General features: G+C 41.7%; 1 protein-coding gene across 3 annotated transcripts in view; it reads right to left on the bottom strand.

Annotated features, from left to right (window-relative positions):
- Positions 1-640: 640 nt before the first annotated feature.
- The window catches only part of LARGE1 (LARGE xylosyl- and glucuronyltransferase 1), a gene marked incomplete at both ends in the record, with an annotated part of 196,362 nt that continues 173,991 nt past the window's right edge, over positions 641-23,011 (bottom strand). For 2 of the 3 annotated variants that reach the window (XM_084278402.1, XM_084278403.1), the window contains 5 exons: positions 641-838; positions 5,201-5,396; positions 10,451-10,597; positions 16,867-17,145; positions 21,578-21,741. In XM_084278402.1, coding sequence (XP_084134528.1) covers positions 641-838; positions 5,201-5,396; positions 10,451-10,597; positions 16,867-17,145; positions 21,578-21,741 — 984 coding nt within the window. The remainder of the gene's footprint in view (positions 839-5,200; positions 5,397-10,450; positions 10,598-16,866; positions 17,146-21,577; positions 21,742-23,011) is intronic. The other variant, XM_084278404.1, reaches the window with a different exon arrangement.

Raw genomic sequence — 23,011 nt, 5'->3', positions numbered from 1 at the left:
CTGATAAAACAACTAATTTGAGAATAAAAGACCAACCGATGTCATGGATACACCTAAACCAGTAACACATCTTTTCTGGAGTGCAGTATTGTATAAGCGTCCCCTTGGTTTTAAAGGCTAATTCAGACCTTTGGCTCATCCTGCATTAACAAGGTCATCCATGGTAACAGGGCCCCTGTGAAAGTTCACAGGTGGAAGTTCCCTTTTAGAGTAGTGCAGATTTGAAATTCACAGGACAGCGACCCGAAGATCTTCCTTTACAGATAAAAAGCATGTCAAATTATTAAATAGCAACATGAAATCCTATATTCTGAAGGTCTGTCTTTGCTCTGCAGTCAGGAGAGCAGAGTGCATTCCCAGCCCCTGCCCAGTCCCCACCTCCGGGGGCATGGCAGGCGCGTGGCCGGCCCCTCTTGTTGACATCTCACAAATGCTAAAGCTGAAAGGCCTGGGGTAGTCGGGGAAGGGATGGATGAGCATAGTCCGAAGACGTCTCACTTCAAATCTCTACTGTTAGAACTGCCAGGTATGATATAAAAACAGAAAGTATTTCTCAGTTTGAAGTTTGAAGACTGGGCACCAAATGTTGAGTGGCTCCTCTCTCCAGTGTCCTTGTTTCCCACACACGGGCTCCGTTGTGCTAGCTGTTGTTCTCTGCCGTGAGATATTTGAGTGCTGCAAAGCCGTAGTGGCGTGACATATCCTGCTGGAACTCCTCCTTCAGGGTCTTTAGACAGATCCGGTATTGCTTGTTGGAGCGAAACTTGGTGATGTCGAAGCTGGGGGCGTGTGGCATGTGGATCATGTAGGCGTTGGGCAGCACCGTGAACTCGTACTCCTGGGGGAGAAAGACACCAGCTGTGAGGGTGTTCCTGAGCTCTTGCCATGAGCCTCTTCACGTACCTCCACAGCCAAACATGCCTCATCATAGGTCTCAAAACCAAAAAACTCGAATAGATCTGCCAAATAAACCTTCTGGTTTTTTTAAATTGATTTTTCCTTGGGTTTATGAAAGATCAGCTTTACCTTGTAAAATGTTTTAGTCCATATAATTCAAACGATGGGGAAACAGTACACAAGGCACGCTTGAAGCCATGGCTGCAGCACAGTGTAGTGTGCTTGCAACCAACGCAGCTGTGATGGCACACACAGCATGACTCTCAAGTGTCCAGCCAAAAGCATGCTTTTGCCCCTATCATTTATCTCCCTTGAAATGTTGGAATAAGCTATATTTAAAAAGGCACACGCTGCTCCACATACGTTGCTTTGCCTGTATACTAAGATACTTACAGCGACAAAAATGTCTAAAACTATTTATAAGCCTGGAATAAGGAGAGAATATGGTATCTTTTATAGGCGATGTGTGAAAATGGACCTGCTAATTCCATATGCTTTGAGAAGGTTTTATGAAAATTAAGTTCTTCTTCACAAAGTCTGAGATACTGTGATAATTCCCTCTCTCCTCTAAAACTTCTTCCCTAATTCTCTTTATTTTTATCTTACCATGTTTTTGACAATTTCTATTGTTAAAACATGGTGGTTCACTTGAGCCTAAATACTTCTGTTAGATTTTTTTCCAGAAAAGGGATGTGAACCCCAATATTTGACAGCCAAAATAAGTACCCTGATTGCTAAACTTTTTATTATATGAAATGTCAAAAAAGTCTGAGTTGCATGGGATGCAAATGACAAACTCTGAAGCCTCCGTAGACAAATTTCCTATTGTCCTTAAACATTTTCTATTTACAACTGTTGCTGCACTGGCCTTATTAATGTTTATAAATATCTTAAGTATGGGATGCAGGGGGAAATGGCCAGCCCCTTTTCAATGGTCTGTGGAGACAGGACAAGGGGCAATGGCTGCAAGTTGGAGCACAGGAAGTTCCACACCAACATGCAGAAGAACTTTTTCACAGTGAGGGAGACAGAGCACTGGGACAGGTTGCCCAGGGAGGTGGTGGAGTCTCCTTCACTGGAGATATTCAAGACTCATCTGGATGCCTATCTGTGCAATATGAGCTAGGGAGCTGCTTTGGTAGGAGGGTTGGTCCCTTCTAACCCCTATGATTCTATGACTCATGAACCATCTCTGCATAGGGCACTGGGCAGCAAAAGAACAGCCACAGATCACACTGGCTTTAAAAGAAACAGTGCACAACATCCCCTCATTTCCAAAGTCCAGTCACTTGTAGATGCAGGAGTCTGTTCAGAGTATCTGCAGCACACAGGCAGAGTATTCCAAACTATTTTGTTAGGGAAGGAGATATATGGGAGAGAACACACATGTGTGAATAAATGTGTTTCACCTCTAACTCTTTCTTTACATAACAAAATCAACCTGGAAAAGACTGAAAACTGTTGGGTTATGATGCTACCAGAAACCAAGTGTTTCAGCAACACAACCCAAAATGAAGCCCAAACAAAATGGTAAATTAGGAGAACACAATGTGGATCCATTTCCCAACTCAGGCAGTGGTACTGGTAAGCCCTGGCCCAGCGAAGGCCACAGTGCCTTCCCAGAGACACCCAGTAGCACATGTTGGGCAGCTCGGTACAGATGCAGCTGTATGGCTGCTCCTTTTTCGTTATGGGAATGCCTGTTCCCTGCCAGACAGTGCTGAAGTGGTAAATCTCGATGCCAAATTACAGTGCCATGAATATTGAGAATGGGCACTTCCAAACTTCTGTTTGGGGTGACAAATGTGCAGCAAGAGCAAAATAATCTGATGCTCACAGGCAGAACTCACTCAGCTGGAAGAGGCTTGGAGCTAATGGGGAACCAAAGGAAAACAAAGGCTGGCATGATGGAGTGAGGACATCTGATAAACTACAAAATATACTTACAAGACCTGAAAACTAAGGACCTGAAAACTAAGCAGCAGAGGAAGATGCCTCCCCCTCGTACAACCTTTTCTTTGTTCTCTGTTTGCATCTCAAATCTGTAATCCTGCAGGTCAGAGACCATCTATGCTTTGCCGTGTAAACTGTTCAGAACACTGGTGCTCCCACCCCTCTGAAAGCCCTTCAGGCACAAAAAAGCTTTCAAAAACTTATGAGTCTGCTGCTAATAAGCCCCTTTGAAAGATGCTGGGCTGGGGTCCTGGAAAAAGGATTGCTCACAGTCTGATTCCAAAGTCACTGGAAGAGCAGGGAAAGGTGCCCATCTCTACTAGAAGGAATCGTCTGTTGAAAAAGCAATGCACTTGCAGGAACCTCTGTCCCTACCTCCCAGGTTATAAATTCTTTAGACAGAGAGTGTCATTATCTATGTATTTGTACAGCATCTGGCTCAGTGGACATCTGCATGCCCCCAGAATAATAACGACGATTATCTCCACGCTATGTGCTGCTCTGAAGGACAGTAGTGGCACAGGCCCACAGTAAGGAGTCTGAAACAGTCTTCTTGACAGATGCTGCAGTTGTGAGGGGCAGTGAAATAATTCAATTGCGAAGCTGCTCTGCTTGCTGATAATGAAGCCAGCCAAGCAGCTGGCAGCAACCTGATCTGTGGACACCCTGAAGCAGAGAAATGCCATAGGGGGAGGTAGCTGTGCAATCCCACGGACCCTCCAGGCTGATTTTCTGGGAGAACAGGCCAATACCCATGTTGCTACAGATGAAAATGAAATTCTTTTCAATGTGAGAATATTTTTAAGGTTGGAAGAGTGAGCAAAACAATTCCCCAGACTTAGTTCCAACCCAATGACCATTTAAAATATCTGTGCTATGATCAACTTTGAAAAATGTTCCAATTTCCCACATGTGAATCTGTATGCTGGGCAAATGTCTCTGAACAGAAGAGTTAAATCATGAGTGCTAGATGAGAGCTGCCAGTGGGAACATAAGCCTTGTTACCCAGATTAACAAATCATTACACTGGCGGTCTCCAAAACTGATGGTTAATTGATTGCTGTTTGGAAAGTGCACTGGAAAATTAAAGTGCTATAGCAAAGCAGAGTATTATTACTAATGACACTATAAGGGAGATTTATTTTTTCTGGTCTGTGGTATTTTTTTCTCAACATAAGTAGGCAAAAATTGGTTGCGCATGCCCTTTTGTAAGCAAAGGCCAAGTGGCTGCTGGCTCAAGATGACCGTGTGGTTTTGTAAGCAGAAGTAGAAAATAACCCTCCCACGTAATGTGCCTGCACACAAATACACTGTAGCCCACACCCCAGGGAGAAAATCTCCCAGTAACTTGCTGCATGCCTTGTGCTACGCTGCTTTACATAAACCGGTAAGAGGTGGGCAGAGAAGGATTGGCTGTATTCCAGATCCACTGCAGAAGCTAGCATAGGAGGATACAGATGGCCAAAAGGCATGGATTTCGGTTAGCATGAAATGCTACTCATACAAAAAGCTTGGACTGAAACCAAACTAAAAAACGCCACCCAAACCCCAGAATAAAAAGAAATGCCATGACCCAGACCCTGTTGATTAGCACAGTGGTCAGCTTCACATCCAGGAACAGCAGAGAGATGCAAACCATGAGCAGCAGCACTGGGCTCCCATGGAGCCATGGTCACTTCCAGACTCAAAGATCTAGGTCGGTGGCAGGGACCTTGGCAGCTCTGGGAGCACTAGTGCCAGTCTGGGTCTCTCGAGCTTTTGCTGTGTCCTTATATATTCTGCTCAGCAGCTCCATCCCAAATCACAGATCCAAGAGGAGGGTAGCCCAAGGATCCAGTGCCTGGATCCTCTGGAGTCTGCCCCCAGACTTTGGAAATGTAAAATCCTTGTATTTGCAGAGATGTGCTGTAAATCCAGGCCAGAAACTGAAGATGCTTGCCTTGGATTCTATTTAAGATTGCTTTTTGAATTCTAAATTAGCAGTTGGTACTCACCAGCCTCTATTTAACTGAAGAAATTCCATCTAGGTCTATAGATCACCTGGTAGGTGACTGGCAACAAGTGCTGCAATGCTTGGCACACTGCTGGGCAGGATGCGGGCACTGCAGGTATTGTGTCACTGCGAGACAACAACTTTCTCAGCACTGACAAATAAACTACCTCAGACTCAGTTCTCCTTTTAATGCTTGATAAGGACTAAACCGAGTGTTCTCAACTCAGGAAGTACCCATTAAGGAGCTCAGTAAGGCCAAATGAGCACTCTGGTAATGCAAAGCTTGAAGCCTTTGTACAGAACACAGATTTTTGCGGCGCAAGCCCAGGGTGGGAGATGCAGGCATTGTCTCCTCACCTGTGCATCCAGTTCCATGATGTGAGCTACTTTGTTCCAGCCAAATCCAACAAACCGCCTGTCATACTCCGGGCAGTCCTTCCTCACAACAACGTATGGCTCAAAGTCTGCTTCCCACTCAACGCGGTAGGGGGTGGTGGCTGTTCGCCACTTGGCAAAGTTCGTTGGCGCATGCCCTTTCGTCCAGACGTGATACCTTAAACAGACATAAATGGCATGGACGTGGGGAGGCAATTAGATAGAAGGCATCTTGGCGAGGCAACAAAATGTCACTTGTTAGATGAAATGCTCAAAAATAAGGACATTAGCTTACAGTTCACATCATCATTTTCAGGACACATCGGAGGCAATTTCTAGGACTATTTCCAGCATGCTTCCCAGAGCCTCTATGTGCTTAAAGCTTAAACAGTCTAGTTGGTGAAGGATGGTGTGAAAACACTACCTAATGCTAATGTGAGAAACAATTACAAAGTACACAGACAGTTCATCTGCACTACAAAGTGCTGCGCCTCATTCCTAGCAACCAAGAGGCTGTATCGGTGCTCTAAAATCGGTGTGAAATTCTGTAGCTCAGATAAGGTTCCTAAAATTAGCTATTTCTACACCACAGTGACATTCACAGTCTGTTTTATATGCAATTTTATAATTTGTATGAGAGACACCTGCGGCTCTGGATAGATGTTCCGTTTTATTAATTACTGTTATTACTATGGCAGGAGCCAAAGTGCATAATTAAATTAATAAGTAAAATATTACATAAAGGCTCTCTGCTGTACTTTCTACATTGTGGGGAGTACCCATGTGATCCTGAGTAAGGTAATCAATTTGATTTACAGGAAAAGATCCTTTTATACTTCGTTAATCTTGTTTAGGTCACAGTGGGTCTCTTCCAAGCACAGCTTGAATCCACCCCATTAGTGCCAGGGTCAATGATTCTCTCGCCCACTTATTCTTCTTACACCTTTCCAAAGATCAATGAGACAGGCTCTTTCTGCAGACTCACAGATTAAATAATGAAACAAAGGCGTAGCAGGCCATCTGTATTACAACGCTCTGAAATGTGTAACAGAAGGGGCAAAACAAACATCCTGCCAGTTTTTAATGTAAGGTACATTGAATTCACAGGGATGACTCATGGGCTAAAGGAAAGGGATTTGGGCATTAAATATTTGCAGAATTAGGACCTGAGGTAATGTTTCAACCCCAGAAATTCTCATAACATTGTGAGCCACTGGTAAAAAACCTGTAAAACCACAACCTAGGAGTTTCCACTTGGACTGTGTATTTGTATGGCTTGTAACTGGGCAAGCAGAGAGGCATTCAGCTTCGCTGACACTCCTTGTTCAGGGGCAGTGCAGGAGTACAAGAACGTATGGTCCTTTGAAGGCTGCATTTCTAAACTGTGAACAGGTTGCATCACTTTCGGGTACCTGGCTTGGGGACCTGGAAAAACAAAGCCCTTCCTATTAAAAACCTGACCGTGAATTAATTCTCTAGGGGTTATTAGAAACTAATGCCCGATTCAGAAAGATGCTTACAGTCCTTAGTGCCTTTTGGCATCATCTCCAAAAAGCCTATCCCTTGGTCTCTTTTGGAAATGCGCTGGTAACCTACCCAGTCTCTAACGGGCAGCTATCTATCTGGAAAAAAGCACAATCACAGCGAGACATTTTAAATGACAAGGGATTGTGAAGGATGCTGTATCTTCTTACATCCTACCTCCGGCATTTTGAAATTAATTATGATAATAATAATAATGACTACTAAACACTTATGAAGTGATTTGTATCTTCAAAGCCCCATACAAACTTTGGTTAATTGAGAGATTCCCGCAGAGCAGCAGTCAAATGCTGCTGCTATTCCAGTAACACTCTCCCACTGATGTAAACAGAGGGAACACGACACTTACCATAAAACCAACAATTTTTTTCCACCCTTTTTGGGGAAAGCACTGTAAGCCATTAGAGCAGCTCAGGTATAACCTCTGTGAGTCAAGAGAGCTGACCAGCAGAGAAAAATAGATGTGGAAGAGACAGTGAAGGGAAAATAATGGAAGTGAGATTGGAGAGACAAAACAAAGCAGAAAGGAAGGAACAGACCTGATTGCACAAAACAAAATAATACCACAGATGATCTACTTGCCTCTTCAGAGTGACTGATGTGAGGGGAGGTAAAGAAAAAGACAAAAGGATGGCTAAGGTCAGGATGAAGAGGAAAATGAGTACGGCACACTCAAGTAAGGTATGCTCTCACTAGCTATAAAGGAATAATTAGACTGTAAATGATAACTGTGAGAGTTTGGGATTACACACATAGCTGCACATACAGTACCTATAGGTCTGTGCATACACACATATAATCTGTTGGAGCTAGGCCTTGGCCAATGTCTTATCATCACATGAAAGGTACTGCAAAATCAGATATGCAGACACCACTACCTGGATGTCCATACAGGCAGTCATTTCCAACAGATTTTACTGGTGCTATCGCAGTTAGGAGAAGTGGTTCACTTTCTGTACTGGTCTTCCATCTCACAGCAGAAATGAATAAACCTGATTTTTCTGCTCAGGACCTTCTCACTCAAGATTTAAAGGCACACTGAATTTTAAGGCTACACTCAGTCTCACTGACTCCCAGGAGAATGTCGTAAAAAACGTGAACAACATTATTTTTCACTACACTGGCAATTTTGACAAATCCAAACTAAATAATTTGATCTCCGTAAAATGATGATGAGTTTCTTTCCCATGGTCCATGGAAAACAACTGCACAAAATCCCCTGCTTTGGGTCCTATGTTTCCTTTTACTTTCATTATCAATTGATGTTATTTGAAATAACACTTCAGAACTATAGTAAACTTGCTAAAGACAGCAAAATGAAATCATTGCTCTTTTCAGAGTATTTTTTCCTCCCCGTCTTGTCTCTCAAACCTTCCCATTACAGTGAGAAAGACGATTTGGTGAAAGAAAACCTTTCCCTGTTCTGTTCTCAGGCGCTTAAAGATTTTGCTGGATTGTGCAGGCAGCCAGTTAATTAGTTAATCAGTTGTTGCTGGTAATGTGTTCTCCATACGATGTGTTTTCTACAAGCTGTGGTATTCCTTGTGCCTGAAAGCTGTCTCGGCAGTACATTTGTGGTCCATCAGCTACTACCCAGCACTAAGCAGACACATCTTCACAAGGAACAGTCTCAGCCAGCACCTGTGAACAAAGCCAGCAAGCTGGCACAGAGCAGCCCACTGCCGAGGAGGGGCTCCACCCCGCACACCTCGCCAGCCGCTGGTGCTCACATGCCTTCCCTTTTCTTACGGTGGTGACTGGGGGATGTAATTGAGAGCTGTTTTGTAGTTCTTAGCTGCCCAGAGGTAGAAAAGGTCACCATTTGGAAAAGAGGTGACAAAAGCAATTTCAGTGAGGGAAAGATTGTAATCTACCATGTGGTGTGAGGGACTGGGATGCTGCAGGCACTCTCAGCAATCACTGTCACAGCAGTCCTCCCCGGCTCACTCCCACCCGCTCAGCCTCGAATTGCAGACTTATTAAAGCACCTTGAAGGTGGAGGTGGAAATTCTCAGCCCAGATCACAGTTGCTTTGTGGCTGTTGATAGATTTCAGCAATGAAATGAGCCAAAGCAAACTGGGGAAGCATTTGGAAAATGTGTCCTACGTTTATATGTGCACCAGCTACAGAGCACATGTCCTTCAGTTTTTATTTAACCTTGCTCTGGCAAAACTCCCACTGATGTTAAAGAGATTTTTTGCCTGAGTGAGACTTGAGAAAGGACCCACAAATCCGACTGTGTGCGTTAACATGCCTACATGCTGTATAGCTTGAAGACCAAATCTGCAGTGGAAGGCCACTGCTGTGAAGGCTGAAAATTTGATTGTTGGTGGAATGTAACATCTGAAAATCCTGAGGGTGTTATATTCCACTGGAAGGATTTTCAACCATGGGGGAAACAGCTATTTTCTATCAACAAAACTCACGTTAATGTGTATGTCTTTGACTATTAAAGGAGTATGGGAAAGTGAAAGACACTTGTTGTATCAGTAAGTATCCTTAAGTAATTTTCCAGAGAGAGGCATGCCTCCCTCAGTCGCCTCAAGTTTCTATTTCGAGGCAGTCACTGGTAGAGGTAGGGTCAGAATTATGTTTTCCAGGCTCACACCGTATGTGTGGCTGCATGAGGGAAGGGTGGCTGCTGTAACGAGAAGGGTGGGTAATACAGGGAATGGGAGAAGTGTGAGGAAAGCTCTAAAGTAAGGGAAGGATGGGAGAGGTGATACAGAGCTCCACTGGCTATGGATAACACCTAGCTTTTTCACAGTTTTCATCTCTAGATCTCAAAATACTGTAAAAAGAAGAGGTGAACATTGTTACTTGCACTTCAGAGGTGGAGAACAGAGATGTAAGAAAGTGAACTGATTCACGTACCACCTCCCAGCAGGGCAGCAGCGGAGCTGAGAAGAGAATGCAGGTCTCCTAAGCCCCCTCTCTGTGCAATATCATAAGGCCATATTGTGCTCTTCCCATCACTGCAATGCTTCACAAATGTCTGCTAATCAGACCTTACCTCACACACACCCAAGAGACAGTTAACCCCTGGTACTTAGATTTTAAAACCGAAGAGTCTGGCAGATAATAGAAGTGACTTGTTCACAGCCACAAAAGGAGTCTGCTTCAGAGAGGAGATCCAAATTTAGGTGTTCTTCACTTCTCAACTTCTAGTCAATGTACACTTTTACCTCTGCATTGAGAAACTCCAGCTATTTAAGCAGCTGTTTCACACTTTAAAGGAGCACATGACAAGCCTGCATTTGTTTTTCCAGTAAGTCAGCAAGGAAGAAAAACAATGACCAGAGAGAAATTATTCCTGGTCACATGAGGGACACAGCTATCTGAATAGTATTTGGCAGCCAAAAAGCAAATTACACGCACATGAGTGTAATGGTCGCGCTTGATTTTGTCGGGCAATAAAAAAATGATGAAAATAAAACAAATTCAATTTAACAACTGAAATCCTTCGGTAGAGGACTATAATACTAGATAATACGCTGAGCATACAGATGGATTATGTCCCTGTACGATTCTGGTCACTGCCTCTCTATGAAAATAGAAAAAAAATCCAGGAGGTTTCCTAATGGACCCAGCTAGCTGACACTGCGACAGAAAAACCAAATATTCACAAGAACATTAACAAAATCTTTGCAGATAATGACCACAGGTTCAACAAAAGTACTGCACAGTACCTGAATGTGAAGAGGGTTCCCATGTCCAACATAGATAGCAGCTCTGCTTTTGACTTGGGGAAGGAGAGGCGGTAGCGCAGGGTTTCAAACGCAGGTACAATCAGAGCTTTCTTGGTGTTAGCCAGGTCTAGCTGGATGACGGACTTCCTGGAAAAGAGACAACAAATAAACCAGAAACATTTTAAACTGAGCAAATCATGTGGTTATTCAAAATAAAGAGCAGTTTGATACTATAAATGTATTTATAGACTGTATTTTTTACCAGGGGTGCTTTGTATTTTCCTTTACTTTTGATCTGCTGCTCTAAGAACAGGGAGAACAATGCAGTTCAAACAGAGTTTGCATGTTTGACTGATGAATGCCACCCTGCATGTCTGTACAGGGTGCACAGAGCTGAACCAGCACTCTGAGCACAGCCAGTTGACCATCCTTTTAGGAGAAACATAGTTGAATGTTACTACAGATATAAGAAAGACCTGCTCACTGGCTGTTCTGAAAAAATAGGATTTTTCCAGGACTCAGTGAGACTTCACAAGGTGAGTGGCTGGAAAATTTGGTTGCATTACAGCCTAGCTATTCTCTTACTTGCTTATCACCTCTGCTTTAGACCTCTGTGTTTCTGGCAAGTTGATTACACACTACGGACCAGATATTTTCTCTCATGAACACTGTTGCCACCATAGTCGGTCTTTGTTCAAGGCAAGACACAAATCTACCTCAACAAGGCATGGTGCAAATCACCAAATCTGTACATTAGCCAGTTTTCTTTTGCCACTGATGTGTATGATAGTGCCTGGAGATCAGAGTCCTTTGGGTTTGGCTGTGCTCACTGGGCAAAGAGGCTGTTTCCTACAGAGAAGCACTATGCACTGGATGCCCTGGGATACCTCACTTCTTCCCTTTCGCTGCAAATTGTTCAATGCAGAGACTGTTTTGGTGTGTTGAGTGTGTGTGTGTGTGTATGCGCTGTACTTTGCACAATAGGGCCCTTCTCCAGACAGTGGCCTTCAGACAAATGCTGCAGGAGAGCAACAGCTTTGTAATTTCACGCCCTGCCTGCTGGAGGTATTCCCTATTCTTCCCTAAGAAACTGAAACCCAAAGAAAAAGTTACTTTCCATTCCCAAACTCAATCTTGCTATGCTTGTCATTAGAAATAACTCTGTCCCTATTTTCCTTTCATTATCTTCATATTTCATACAAGAAATATGCTTCTCTCTCTGTCAAAGTCAGTTCTCCTTAATAGGATTCACTGTCCTGACTTTTATGTTACTGCAACAAGCAATCAAGGACAATGTTGACAAGCAGCATACTCTCTACAGCCTTATAAGATGAAAGAATTGGGATCACTGTCATAATAACAGAAGGACCAAACAAACCACTTTTCTAGGCCCAGAATACCTAGAACTCATTTATATTGCCATCAGAGAAAAAGAAGAAGAGCGGGGCTATTTAATAAAATCTGAATTTTAGAAAATTCACACACCTTTAGGCCTGTTCTATAAAAAGAAATCTGTTCCCAGTGCCTTGCTGCAAAGTCCGCATTGCTTAAAGAACCCCTGCCACATTCCACCAAACTTTTTACAACTGAAGGTTTTCAACATCTTCTTATAACTTTTTTATACTTTCTTCACTAGCTTCTTCCTCACCATCAGTAATAGGGAAGATACCTGCATGTAAACAGATGACTCCCTCACAATCAGTCTCCACTGCCAGAATTGTTGAGCAGTGCCAGCATCCAGTCTTTATGATGCTCTTAACGTTTCTTCCCCTTCACACCTTCTCTGAGAGCAGGGTCACTAACATAGTTTCTCTTCTCACATCTCAGGCTTTCTGGACTTGGCAATCTATCAGCCTTGAGCAGTACAGCTTTGGGGGTTCAGTTCTAGGAAGGAGCAGGTAACATTTGCAGCGATGCTCACCCTTTGGGCTCTGCAAGGAAACAGCAGCTTTCATGTATGGCTGTTGCTATTTCTTTGCTTGATGGAGAGCTCCAAAGGCACAGGCAAAAATCAAGGCCTTGCTGTACTTTGCACTGTCAAAGAGTAGGAGACAACTCTGCCTATCAAGGTTCATCATCTGAATTTGAACAAAGCTGAAATAGCTATAGAAATCAAGGAAGGGTAACTTCAGAGACTGTCACACAGCAAATTGGGTTCAACATGACTCATTTTGTAAGATATGGGATATCAGCACAACAATTATGTGGATATTAACAGTCCTATCTGCACCCTTCCTACTCCTGATATCTGCAAATTTACTGTAGATTTCAATCGTAAAACTATTTGAAAGAATAGATGACAGTAACTTTGTGAAGAAAACCAAAAGGCAGAGAAAAAACTTGATACAAGAGCCTGAAATCACTTGCACTGCCAAAGTGCATTATGAAAAGTCAGGTAAGAGGAGAGAACCAGACATCTGGAGAAAGGTACTTGTAGTGGATGCAGTCAAACACTGGAACTGCTGGAGGTACTTCGAGTGAAATAACATAGGGGGATAATCTCTCCAGAAAGATTTTCAAGAGATCTGTGAGCATCTGAGGTGCATATTGAAAAACCCAAAATGGAGGCGTTCACCAAGACTGGGTTTGGAGCTGAGACACAGTCAGTGAAGAAGTCCAGCAGCACTGACCTCTGAACAGAATAACCTTCCTCTGATGTGGACTAGATGACATAGAAGACAATGTAAGGGGGAGAAGGAATCAGTACTGACATCCAGTTTTTGAACCTGATCGATAAAGGACAACAGAAGTCACATTGATTGTGATAAAGGCGGAGAGGATTTGGTAGAGAAAAAAACACATTCTTTTTGCTTCTGGTAACTTCACTGGTGGTCTGCTCCTTGGACAGCCAGCTGAAAAATCTAACCTCTTCCTATTGGAAACAAATTTGCTTTTCCTTTGCAGTTGGGTTGACTTTTTTCTGGTTTTATGTGAGCTGCTGCTTGCTGGTTGACTGCTTCTGTGACACTTGTAATAGGAATATTCTCACTGTTGGTGTTGTAAGATACATGGCATATACTATAATGGATACACTGGGTTATTTTGCAAGCTAACACTGGGTAAAAGTTTAATTCCTGCACTATCATTATGAGGAATGTTTTTTGGATTCAATAATGTCAATTGAATACCAATTTTCCTTTATCTTTCCTTTTCTGTGACCCCAAATTAAGGATATATGATTTTATGAAGAGCTTTCTCTTTGCTGGTGTTGTCCAGGAAACCGTTTCCCAGGCATCTTTGTGATCAGACCTGAAGTATGTCATTCTGACACAGTGAACATTGGGTTAAATTTCTCATCTACTAATCAACCCTATTTTTTGTTTAGCATAAAAGAAATTAATCTTAAATCACAAGAGTCTCCTCACAGGTTGAATGAACTCCAGCATGTTGATACCAATCTTTTCTTCTCCACAGTCCTTTCAAAAATGAACAAAGAATTCTCCCCCTTGTGTGGGCTGATAGTAACAGCATTTCTATTTACAGAGGATAGAGAGGCTCAGACACAGAAAGGTTGGCAACCTAATCCTAAAGCACTGAATTCAGAAAAAAAGAGAAAGAAACAAGAGAGTCCATTAATTCAAATTAGCTTCCACAATCAGGACTCTAAGAGGTTAGCTCGAGATCAACAAACACACCAGTCCCTGATTTTGTGATAAGAACTGACACAGTTGTTGGTCCACTGTTAATTCATTAGAACCTCTTTTTCTCAGCAAAAGCAACCAATGTATGGCATGCAGCAAATGACAAACAAGAGGTACAACATGAAGTGTGTCTTGTGTTGAGATGTTGAAGAAAAAACAGAGGTATTTCACAACTCAGTTTGCAGAGGACAGGTATAAAGCTTGTGGATAGAGCTTGGATGCCAGCTCCCAATTCATGCTACATGTGTCACTGGAAGCAAAGGGCATATTTTAGACAAATGTGTCAGGAAAGAAAACTGAAGCCAGCTCTAAGAACTGTAGATAAGGAGCCTCTCCAGTTATTTTATGTTAGAGGAACCTTTAGGATGACCCACACACCTTACTTGTAGCAACCAGAAAGATTTTTTTACCCCTGGGATAAGGACATGATGACCTCTGTAATTAATGAGAGAAGGTGACAAAAGACTTCTACTTGTACAGACCATGAAAAGTGTCTGAGTTTCATAAACAGGAAATCTTGGTATCTTTCCTTTTGTACTTCATAGAAGAGTAAAGTGGGACAGAAAGGGGGTTTGATGGAGATTAAATGCTTTGAAATGGTCTTAGCAGCTGTGAAAAAGCTCCATTAGCACAAATCCAAGCAACAGACCTAGAGGAACAGGTAAGCATCAGCTTCACCAGCTTCTCCTTCAAAACTGGCCATAACCTTTCACATACACCTTCAAAATATATTGAAAATGTTTTTCAAAATCCCTTTCTTTCTGAGAGTATATTGCCTGTAGAGACACAATATACAATATATGTAAATGAGTAAACTCACAGTGAGAGGGACTTGTCTGGCTCATCATGTAAAAAGCAATACCTGAAACACCACATTGTTTCTATTTGCTTTTGGTTATTCTATCTGAGGAAATGAAGGTGAAAATGTTTGTAGTGTCTCTAACAAACAATCGCTGCCATTCAGACGGATACCACTAATCAGCTGCTTGCAGAGGCGGTGGGAACAGTCACTGCAGAAAGAGACAGCGTATCCGTATTTAAAATAATCTCACTGCACGTCCCTGCTATTTTGCTCAGAAAAATCATTATTGAGAAAGCAATCAAAGCCTCTAGTCCACATGCAAAAATAAAATCCGATCCTCTTTTAAAGAGCTAGAAGTGGCAGCTTAGCGATTTCAGTATTCCCAAGCAACAGGAACTCACAGTCAGAGTTACAATGGTATGGGACTCACAAGAGGCTGGAAAAAGAACACAAGGTCTCGGATGCAACAGCTTTCTGAAACAGCACTAATGGGTGGCATCGCTGTGTATTTAGTTCTATAATATATTATCACCATCTGAAAGTTATTTCTATGATTGTAATAACTCAAGTATATTGTGGTGCATCATTCTGTCATCTCCCTTCTTCCTTTCAGTACTGGCTCCCACCAAGGCACTGCAAAACAGCATGGAAGAACAAGTTGCTTTCTTAGTACTAGGTGTGAGTACAGACCTTTGCTCTTCTTACTGTACCCAGCACTGATCTGAAGAAATGCAACAGTATGCAGCGCTAATGGCACAGAACAGAGAGGCTACCAACTATCCCTACATGTGTCTTGAAACAGCTAATGTGTGCAAAGGACAGAATCATTCTGAAGTCTGCAGAGCACAAACCAAAAATAAATATCCCTAAAGTAAGTGTGAAACAAGCTGGCACAGTGTGATAAAACTTCAGTGATACCATCGGAATCCAGTGTCTTAAAAGCCATAGTGAATTTGGCCCTGTACATGAATCCAGATATTGAAAAAGGCAATTAATTCTCCACATGAGGGGGAAATCAGAAGATGCTTACTGAGTCGTTAAACTCGAAACACAGGAATTCCTCCATAAATTTCCAATATCAGAAGGCACGTTTCCCTTGACTCTCCAAAACCCTGCCCTATGGACTGCAGGGGATCACTTACAGACAGGCTCTCACTGGAACACTTTGATCAACTTTTACCAGACTGGACCAGAGATGAAAAGCAAAACTGGCCAGGACAAAGAGCTGAAATCCTCCTATCTGGCCACAGGGTGTCCTCCTCACTCTATGCTTAGGCCTCAGATGACCGGCCTCTGCAGGTGAGAAAGGTCTTTATTAAAAAAAACCCTCAGTTAATGGAACAAAGGTCTGTAGTTTGCTCATCCCAACTCAGCTTCCTCACGCTCACTGTGATACAGTACACGCTGAGGTTACTCTTCCCAGTTTCCTTATGCTAATTGTTTTGCCTGGACAGGTGCTGGCATTGCAATTGTATTTTTGAGCTGGTTACACTATCATCCTCTTTTCAGATATGGAACTGGATTAGGAGCATGCCACAGGAACGAACAACAATTTCAGAAAAGCTTTGCATGTTTTTTCTGTCACTGACATTAAGAATCAGGGATGTTTAGGGAAATCACCCGTGCCACATCTCTGCTAATACAGGATGCTCTTTCATATTTAGTAATACTTAGTCCAGTTCAATTTTCAAATTGATTCTTCTGCTGCTCTGAGGGAATTATTCTGATGGCTAATGGGGCTAACATGTAGACCTGAGGTTTTTTCTTTCATACTCACATTGCTTTACTTCCAGTTACAGTCCCTTTCTCTACCCTCAACATTCTTGTGCCTTGCTAGGCATTATCACACCTTAAACACCTATAAGCTACCTCTTTCAGATCTGCTCAATGACATTGTGAATTTGTGTGAAAGATGTGGTGTGGAGGGACTGAAAACACGGGTGACAGTGGGAATTCCTCCACCGTCCATTTACCTGAGGTACTCGTAGAGTCCATACATGGGCAAGAAGTCAATGTCAGACAGAAACATGTATGGTGTGCTGATATGTTTCATGGCCACATTCCTTAGCAGATTCACAGGGTAGAACTGGCCCTCCTTGTACACGATATGGTAGCCGACGTTGTGGCGGCTCATAAGTACTTCTGAGCCCTGGGCGTAGCGCAGAAATTGCTGGGCTTCTGCATCAGAAAGGTAGAGTGCCAGGCTGATTGGACCTTCCCAGTGTTTGCAGATGGCTTCAAGCATCTGGAGCCTGAAAGAGGAAGGGTGAGAATAAGAAAAGGCTGGGACTCTTTTCCTGGGTTCATCTGATCAAATGCAGATATCTGTCTCTAAGTGAGACAGATTGGGGTCACTTTATATGCTGTGGAAAGCAATAAATATTTCTACAGCAGAGTTTATCTCATCTAAGTTGACGTCTCCTTCTGGACAGATGGACTGCACCCTAGATATGCCTACTTCTCTCTGCTGAATACAAGAGAGCCCAAACCAGTCCTTGCTCAGATACATATATCCACAACTCAGATACATAAAGCTACAGGAAACCAATACCATCCTTTCAGCCTTTCAGCCTTTCAGCTTCAGGAAAACCCACATGGATGACCAGACTTCATCTTATGGGAGCTTTAAGTAGTTGCAGGGATCCGTCCATGTGGGTCTACTTATAGGATAGGGGTCTTGTAATTTCCAGCAGTGGCTAGTGCCCAGTTGCCACTTCAGGTCAAGCTATTCTCACAGGCTAACATACTACAGCGCTCTTCAACATGCTTGTGGAGGAGACAGGTGTGCACAGACCAACGGGCCATTTTACCTCCTGTTTAGGAAAACCTTCTCCAAAATTTTACAAGGCAGTTAGTCAGATCTTAAAAGCTGTTAGAAGTGATAGGTCAAGGGAATACTGGCTTATATGAACATCTGCATTGACTAGAAGAAAACTCACTGTGAGCAAAAGGGCAAAAGGATGACACATCGATAGAAATGGGATTTACTGTGTGTAGTGACTAAGGAGAGAGAGGGAGAGATAAGGTATTGCTTTGGAATGTCAAAAGAACACTTCAGACAAAACCATCACTTAAAGTGCTAATTTGGATATGTTTTAGCAGTATCTCAAATGTCATTAAGTAATTTTTAAAACAGGTTGTATTGATGCATATTTTTTTGAAACTTCCATCGGTTACAATACTATTGATGAAAATGACAAGAAGAATTCTCATACACAAACATAAATCAAACCCAGCCTGGTCAAAAATCGTTTAAGCACTTTGGGTAATTTATAAAGTATTGCCTAAAGATTAAGATATGCCACCCAAAAACACAACAAGGACTGATTACAAAGCCTCTTGAGTTAATATAAAGGGAAATGAAGCTATGCAGCCTAGCCAGATATTCTGTTAAAAATTAGGAAGACTACGCAACATGATTGTGTTCTCTCCCTTCCAAATCCACATTACCAGATTTTTCCTATTAATATTTACACAGAACACAAGAAAAGTTTCTGCATCATTGTAATCAGAGAAAATAATTTCCCCCGATTATCTCCCTAAGCTTTGCAGCAGAAAGGAATGATATACTCATATCAGCAAACACACACTCTGATTTAACATTAATAGCTTTTTCCTGCATTTCTGAATGATCATGATGACATCCAAGATGATATAATCATTTTTTCTGAGATATGAGATATTGCCTTTACTAGTCTACACCTGGTACATTATTTTCTTTTTATCTATTATTGAAACAAAGGTTATTATCAGCCTGAAACATACAGCCGAATTAGAAACAGAAATCGATAAAAAAGATCTAAAAAGTATGTGAAGGGTTTAGGTTTCTGATTGTACAAGTAATAAATAGAGAAAAATCCTTTTTTGTTTTTTTTTTTTTTCCTTTTCCTTTTTCAACACAGTGGAAACCTATTAATCAGGAGACTCCAATTCATCAACACTCAGATTTAGGGCAGCCTTTTAAAAATGGAATACTCCCCTAGCAAGAAAAGCAGCAAAACGCCTTTCAAGGACTCCATGCAGTGGACAAATGGCATACATAACTTATTTAAACAGCACACCTGATAATGGCTGCAAAGCTTTTCACGACAGTTAAGTGGGAACTGGGTTTTGCTGGTATAAATTTCCAGCTGGACAGCTTAGTGCCCTTCAGGATACTCCATTTTGCTGCATCGTTCTTATTGACAGGCTCCACTTCCACGAGTTTGATACAGGGACTGCTGGGTGATGCTCTGTAATCTGCTCTCTGTAGGTTGTTACAACAGTTTCCTTTGACCATAAAACTTAGAATTATGAGAATCAAAGCACAACATGACCGAGTTTTGCTAGCAGTCTTGAGCAATGCGTTCTTTTAAGGACTCTAGAGAAAATAAATATACTCCTGTACTGCATAATAATGAGGTCGCCATTTAGTTGGTACATTTTTTTAAGGTCTGTTTCAGCCAAGAGGATTTTGGTGGAATTCAATGGTTCTGTGAGATTGTTTTCGCTTTTCTTCTTAAAAGAATATTCAACAAATTTACAACCCATTCTCACCTTCAAGCAGTGTAATTGTCTCTTTCCTTGTCCACAGCCTGACCTCACATTTTTCTAACTCTGGTTTCTGAACCTCAGGTACATACCATGCCTTTAAAAAGGCTGCCTAGCCAAAACACAGACATGAAAACCACTTGGGGGTTATTCGAGTAAATGTCACATCAGTATAACAGGTGACAATTAACCAATAATGAACAACACTGGACGAATTCTGCCCTGAAGCTTCTATAGAAAGACATTAATGTTAGCTCCTAACCTGCATCCCTCTCTTCCATTCCCCAAGCTTACAGCACAGGCAAACATAAGCATGTCATGCTAGTCATGTCAATCTCATCTCCAGCAGGACTATAATTGGAGACACTGGGAGTTCCTTTTTTGCCTTTCCTCATCTTGAATGATCATTTGAAAGAACGATGCAGGAATGTAGCGTGTAGCACATTGTTTATGTACATGTCATCTTACATCAGAGACACTATCCTTAAATGTCTACAGCTACGCTGGAGGAGTTTAGTAAAAGTGGTTTAAAGAAGATAGAAAAAATAAGGCAGTAACTGAAAGATGTGAAGGAAAACAAAGCAGCTAAACAGTTCTTTGGTATGGTATTATTTATTGATTTTAGCTGAAAGAAAGCATTTCCAACTCAAATCAATAATTTACAGCAACACACCAATGAAGTAGGGAAGATTTTTCCTGCACAGTATCAGGAGGGCTGTTCTTCCTGAATAAAAATGTGTGGTTCTGTCTATCAATAAAAACATGTGCCCCAGTGAGGATCCAGAAAGGGAAACAGATGCTCAGACTTTGCATCAGTGCCAGTGAATCAGCACTGAGCCCCAGCTCATTCTTTTGAATTAAATTCTGGGGGGAAAATACACCATGTGCACACACCAGCTTTACTAATTTGCCGTGGCACTTGCTCAGGGTCTGGCTTAATTTATTTCTTTAGTTTTTTACTCAAAGGTTTGTGAGCACTTAAGAAATGTTTCCTCAATTAAAAATCAATAGAACAGACACTGATGCGCAGAGCAGATCATAACACAATGTGCAGGACATAGTGCTGAGGCACTGGTGAAACAGAACAGCCCTCATTTGTTTGTGTTTATTTTTAACAGACTGTAAATGCTTTGTTGATCTGAATTCCTCTGACCCTCCTGGAATACTGCTGCCCTTCCACTGGTGTAAGCAGTGGTGGTATTCATGGGTCATGTTGTATTTTGTATGTGCTCTGTTAAATGAAATACCAGCTTCTTGCTAATATTCAAGCAGCTCAGACCTGTTTTGCAACCCACTCTGATAGCAGTAATTACAAAGTTTGGATTATATTCAAACTGAGAAGCAGGGGGGAAAAGGACACTGACAATTTCAAATTTCACAAAGCTTGATGGTCCAGGCTGCACTCTCAGAGCTTCTGAAAAATGTCAACTGCAATGGTGGCAATCAGAAAGGTGCGGGTGGAACCTGTCATGAAGTGGAGCTTTTTTTCCCCAAGTGAAATACCAGTTAAATTCCACTTTACATCAGGACTGAAAGTGGAAAAGAGTTAAACTAGAAATGTTATTCTGAAACCCAACATTTGTATAAAAATGCAATGACTCATCTGAAATTATTTTCTTATTTCATACTAGCACATTAAAAAAGTTTTATTTTCAACTTCCCAATTTGAAACTACAATGTTTTGGTTTGATTTTCACTGTAAGAAAAATCCGTAATTGAAATTTTCTGCAAGGAAAATCCCAATGATAGCAAAGCTAACATTGTCTAATGAGCAAGTACTGTGTGTAAAAATTTGGGTCATCTACAACTGCTTGCCTAAGTCTATTATAAACACCTGATTTTTTCTGAGTTGCCACACAACTCCATACACTAATAATGCCTGACAATCCTGAAAAGTAACAACCTCTGTACTTCCAGTATTCCGCCTCTCATGAACTCTACCCACACAGTCCTGAGTGCACTGCAGAGCTGAAGTTAGGATGCATGTGTGATAGCTACATGTGCCACTCCTCATCAAGAAAGGTCTTACAGTATGACATCCAGGTTTCTATGGAAGTGAGGATTTTTCTCTCTCAAAGCATTAGATAGTTGGATTTCTCTGTAAGAAAGTACTTGTTGTCTCATGCTTCCAGCTGAACAAGAGATTTCCCTCACCTGTCCATTGAAAGCTGAGCCACCAGCGTTACGTCGGTGTTGTCTGCAGCAGGCTCGTATTCGTAATGCAGGAAATACAAATGAGTGCGATGGACAGTGAAACGTTCTCGCCGAAACTCATAGCACAGGTCATCCTCGTCCAGCTCGGACAGCTGCTTCTGGAGCTGTAAGGAAAGAGTGGATGTAAAGATAAATTCTTTACAACTATTTTAGCGAATCAGAGAGAGCAAGGAGGTTGGGAACTTGCAGCATAAAGGAAAGGGGAGTGGAAGTGGAACATTCAGAGAAGCAGGGTTTTCCCAGGCCTCACTCCTGCAAGTCACTGCACAAGAGATTAGAAGAAAGCACTTGTAAGTAAATTGATAAGGCAGACAGGCCATTGCATTATGGTCTATATATTGTACGTATTATCTATATTACATACTTTCAACATCCAGACTAGCAGTGAAACAGCAAACAATCACAAGTTTAATAATCGCCAAGTTTCAGAGTTAATGCTCCAACATGATGCACAATGTCATTCCTTATCAGACGCAGTGTTTCAAACTACTCGCAGACATACAGCTCCAGTGGGCAAGACTCAGCAGCAGATTAAGCGTGTACGTGCTGGATTTAGCAATTCCTGTTCTGTGGCCTCGGATGGACAACAGTAACTGCTGCGAGCAGCATGGACAGACAGCTGGAAAAGTAGCATCTTTAACTGATCATTATTCCATCTCTTCAGGCTTATGTATCTGCACCAGTTCAATCTTGCAACGAAAATATACTTTCAACTGCAGAGGTGCCAGAATTAAGCCTATACTTTCACAGGGATTTTTGTTTCTGGATACCTAGTTTGATATATCCAAAGGATGGCAAATTGGCAGACAACAGGTATTTTTTTGGCTCACTTGAAATCCAGGCCCCTTCAAAGTTAAGATGGGCATTTCAAAGCAAACCAGTCCCGAGGCACTTAGGTAGTTTTAAGAGAATAAAAGTTTAGCTCTGGGGAAAGAAAGAAGAGAAAAAAAAGACCAAAGAAAAGTCTACCCATCTGACCAATCCCACCCCTGAACTATAATATTTCAAAACCAAACTTCTGATGAGAATATTTAAAATCCATTCATTTAAAAGGAAAAATCAGTCATAGCTGCTGTAAAATGCACTGCAAAATATAATGAAGCTGAAAATTATATATGTCAAATAAAGTTCTGGTTTTGTTGCTCTAAAGTATCAGTTATTCATAAAGGTATCATTTTTATATTTTATTTCTTAAAAGCATCCTCTAAGAAGAATATATTTGCACATTCATCAGTAAATAAGAAAAGTATTAATTTTATAGGAATTTTACAAATTTTGATAAAAATCACAGTGCACTTAAAAACTGGTTCATGTAGCAGACAGATTATTGAATTATAGACACTCATTTAGATATAAAAATATTTTCTTTTTGTC

Source organism: Gallinula chloropus, assembly GCF_964237585.1.
Source record: "Gallinula chloropus genome assembly, chromosome: 1".
Classification (NCBI taxonomy): Eukaryota; Metazoa; Chordata; class Aves; order Gruiformes; family Rallidae; genus Gallinula; species Gallinula chloropus.
This window is presented reverse-complemented; position numbering and strand designations above follow the sequence as displayed.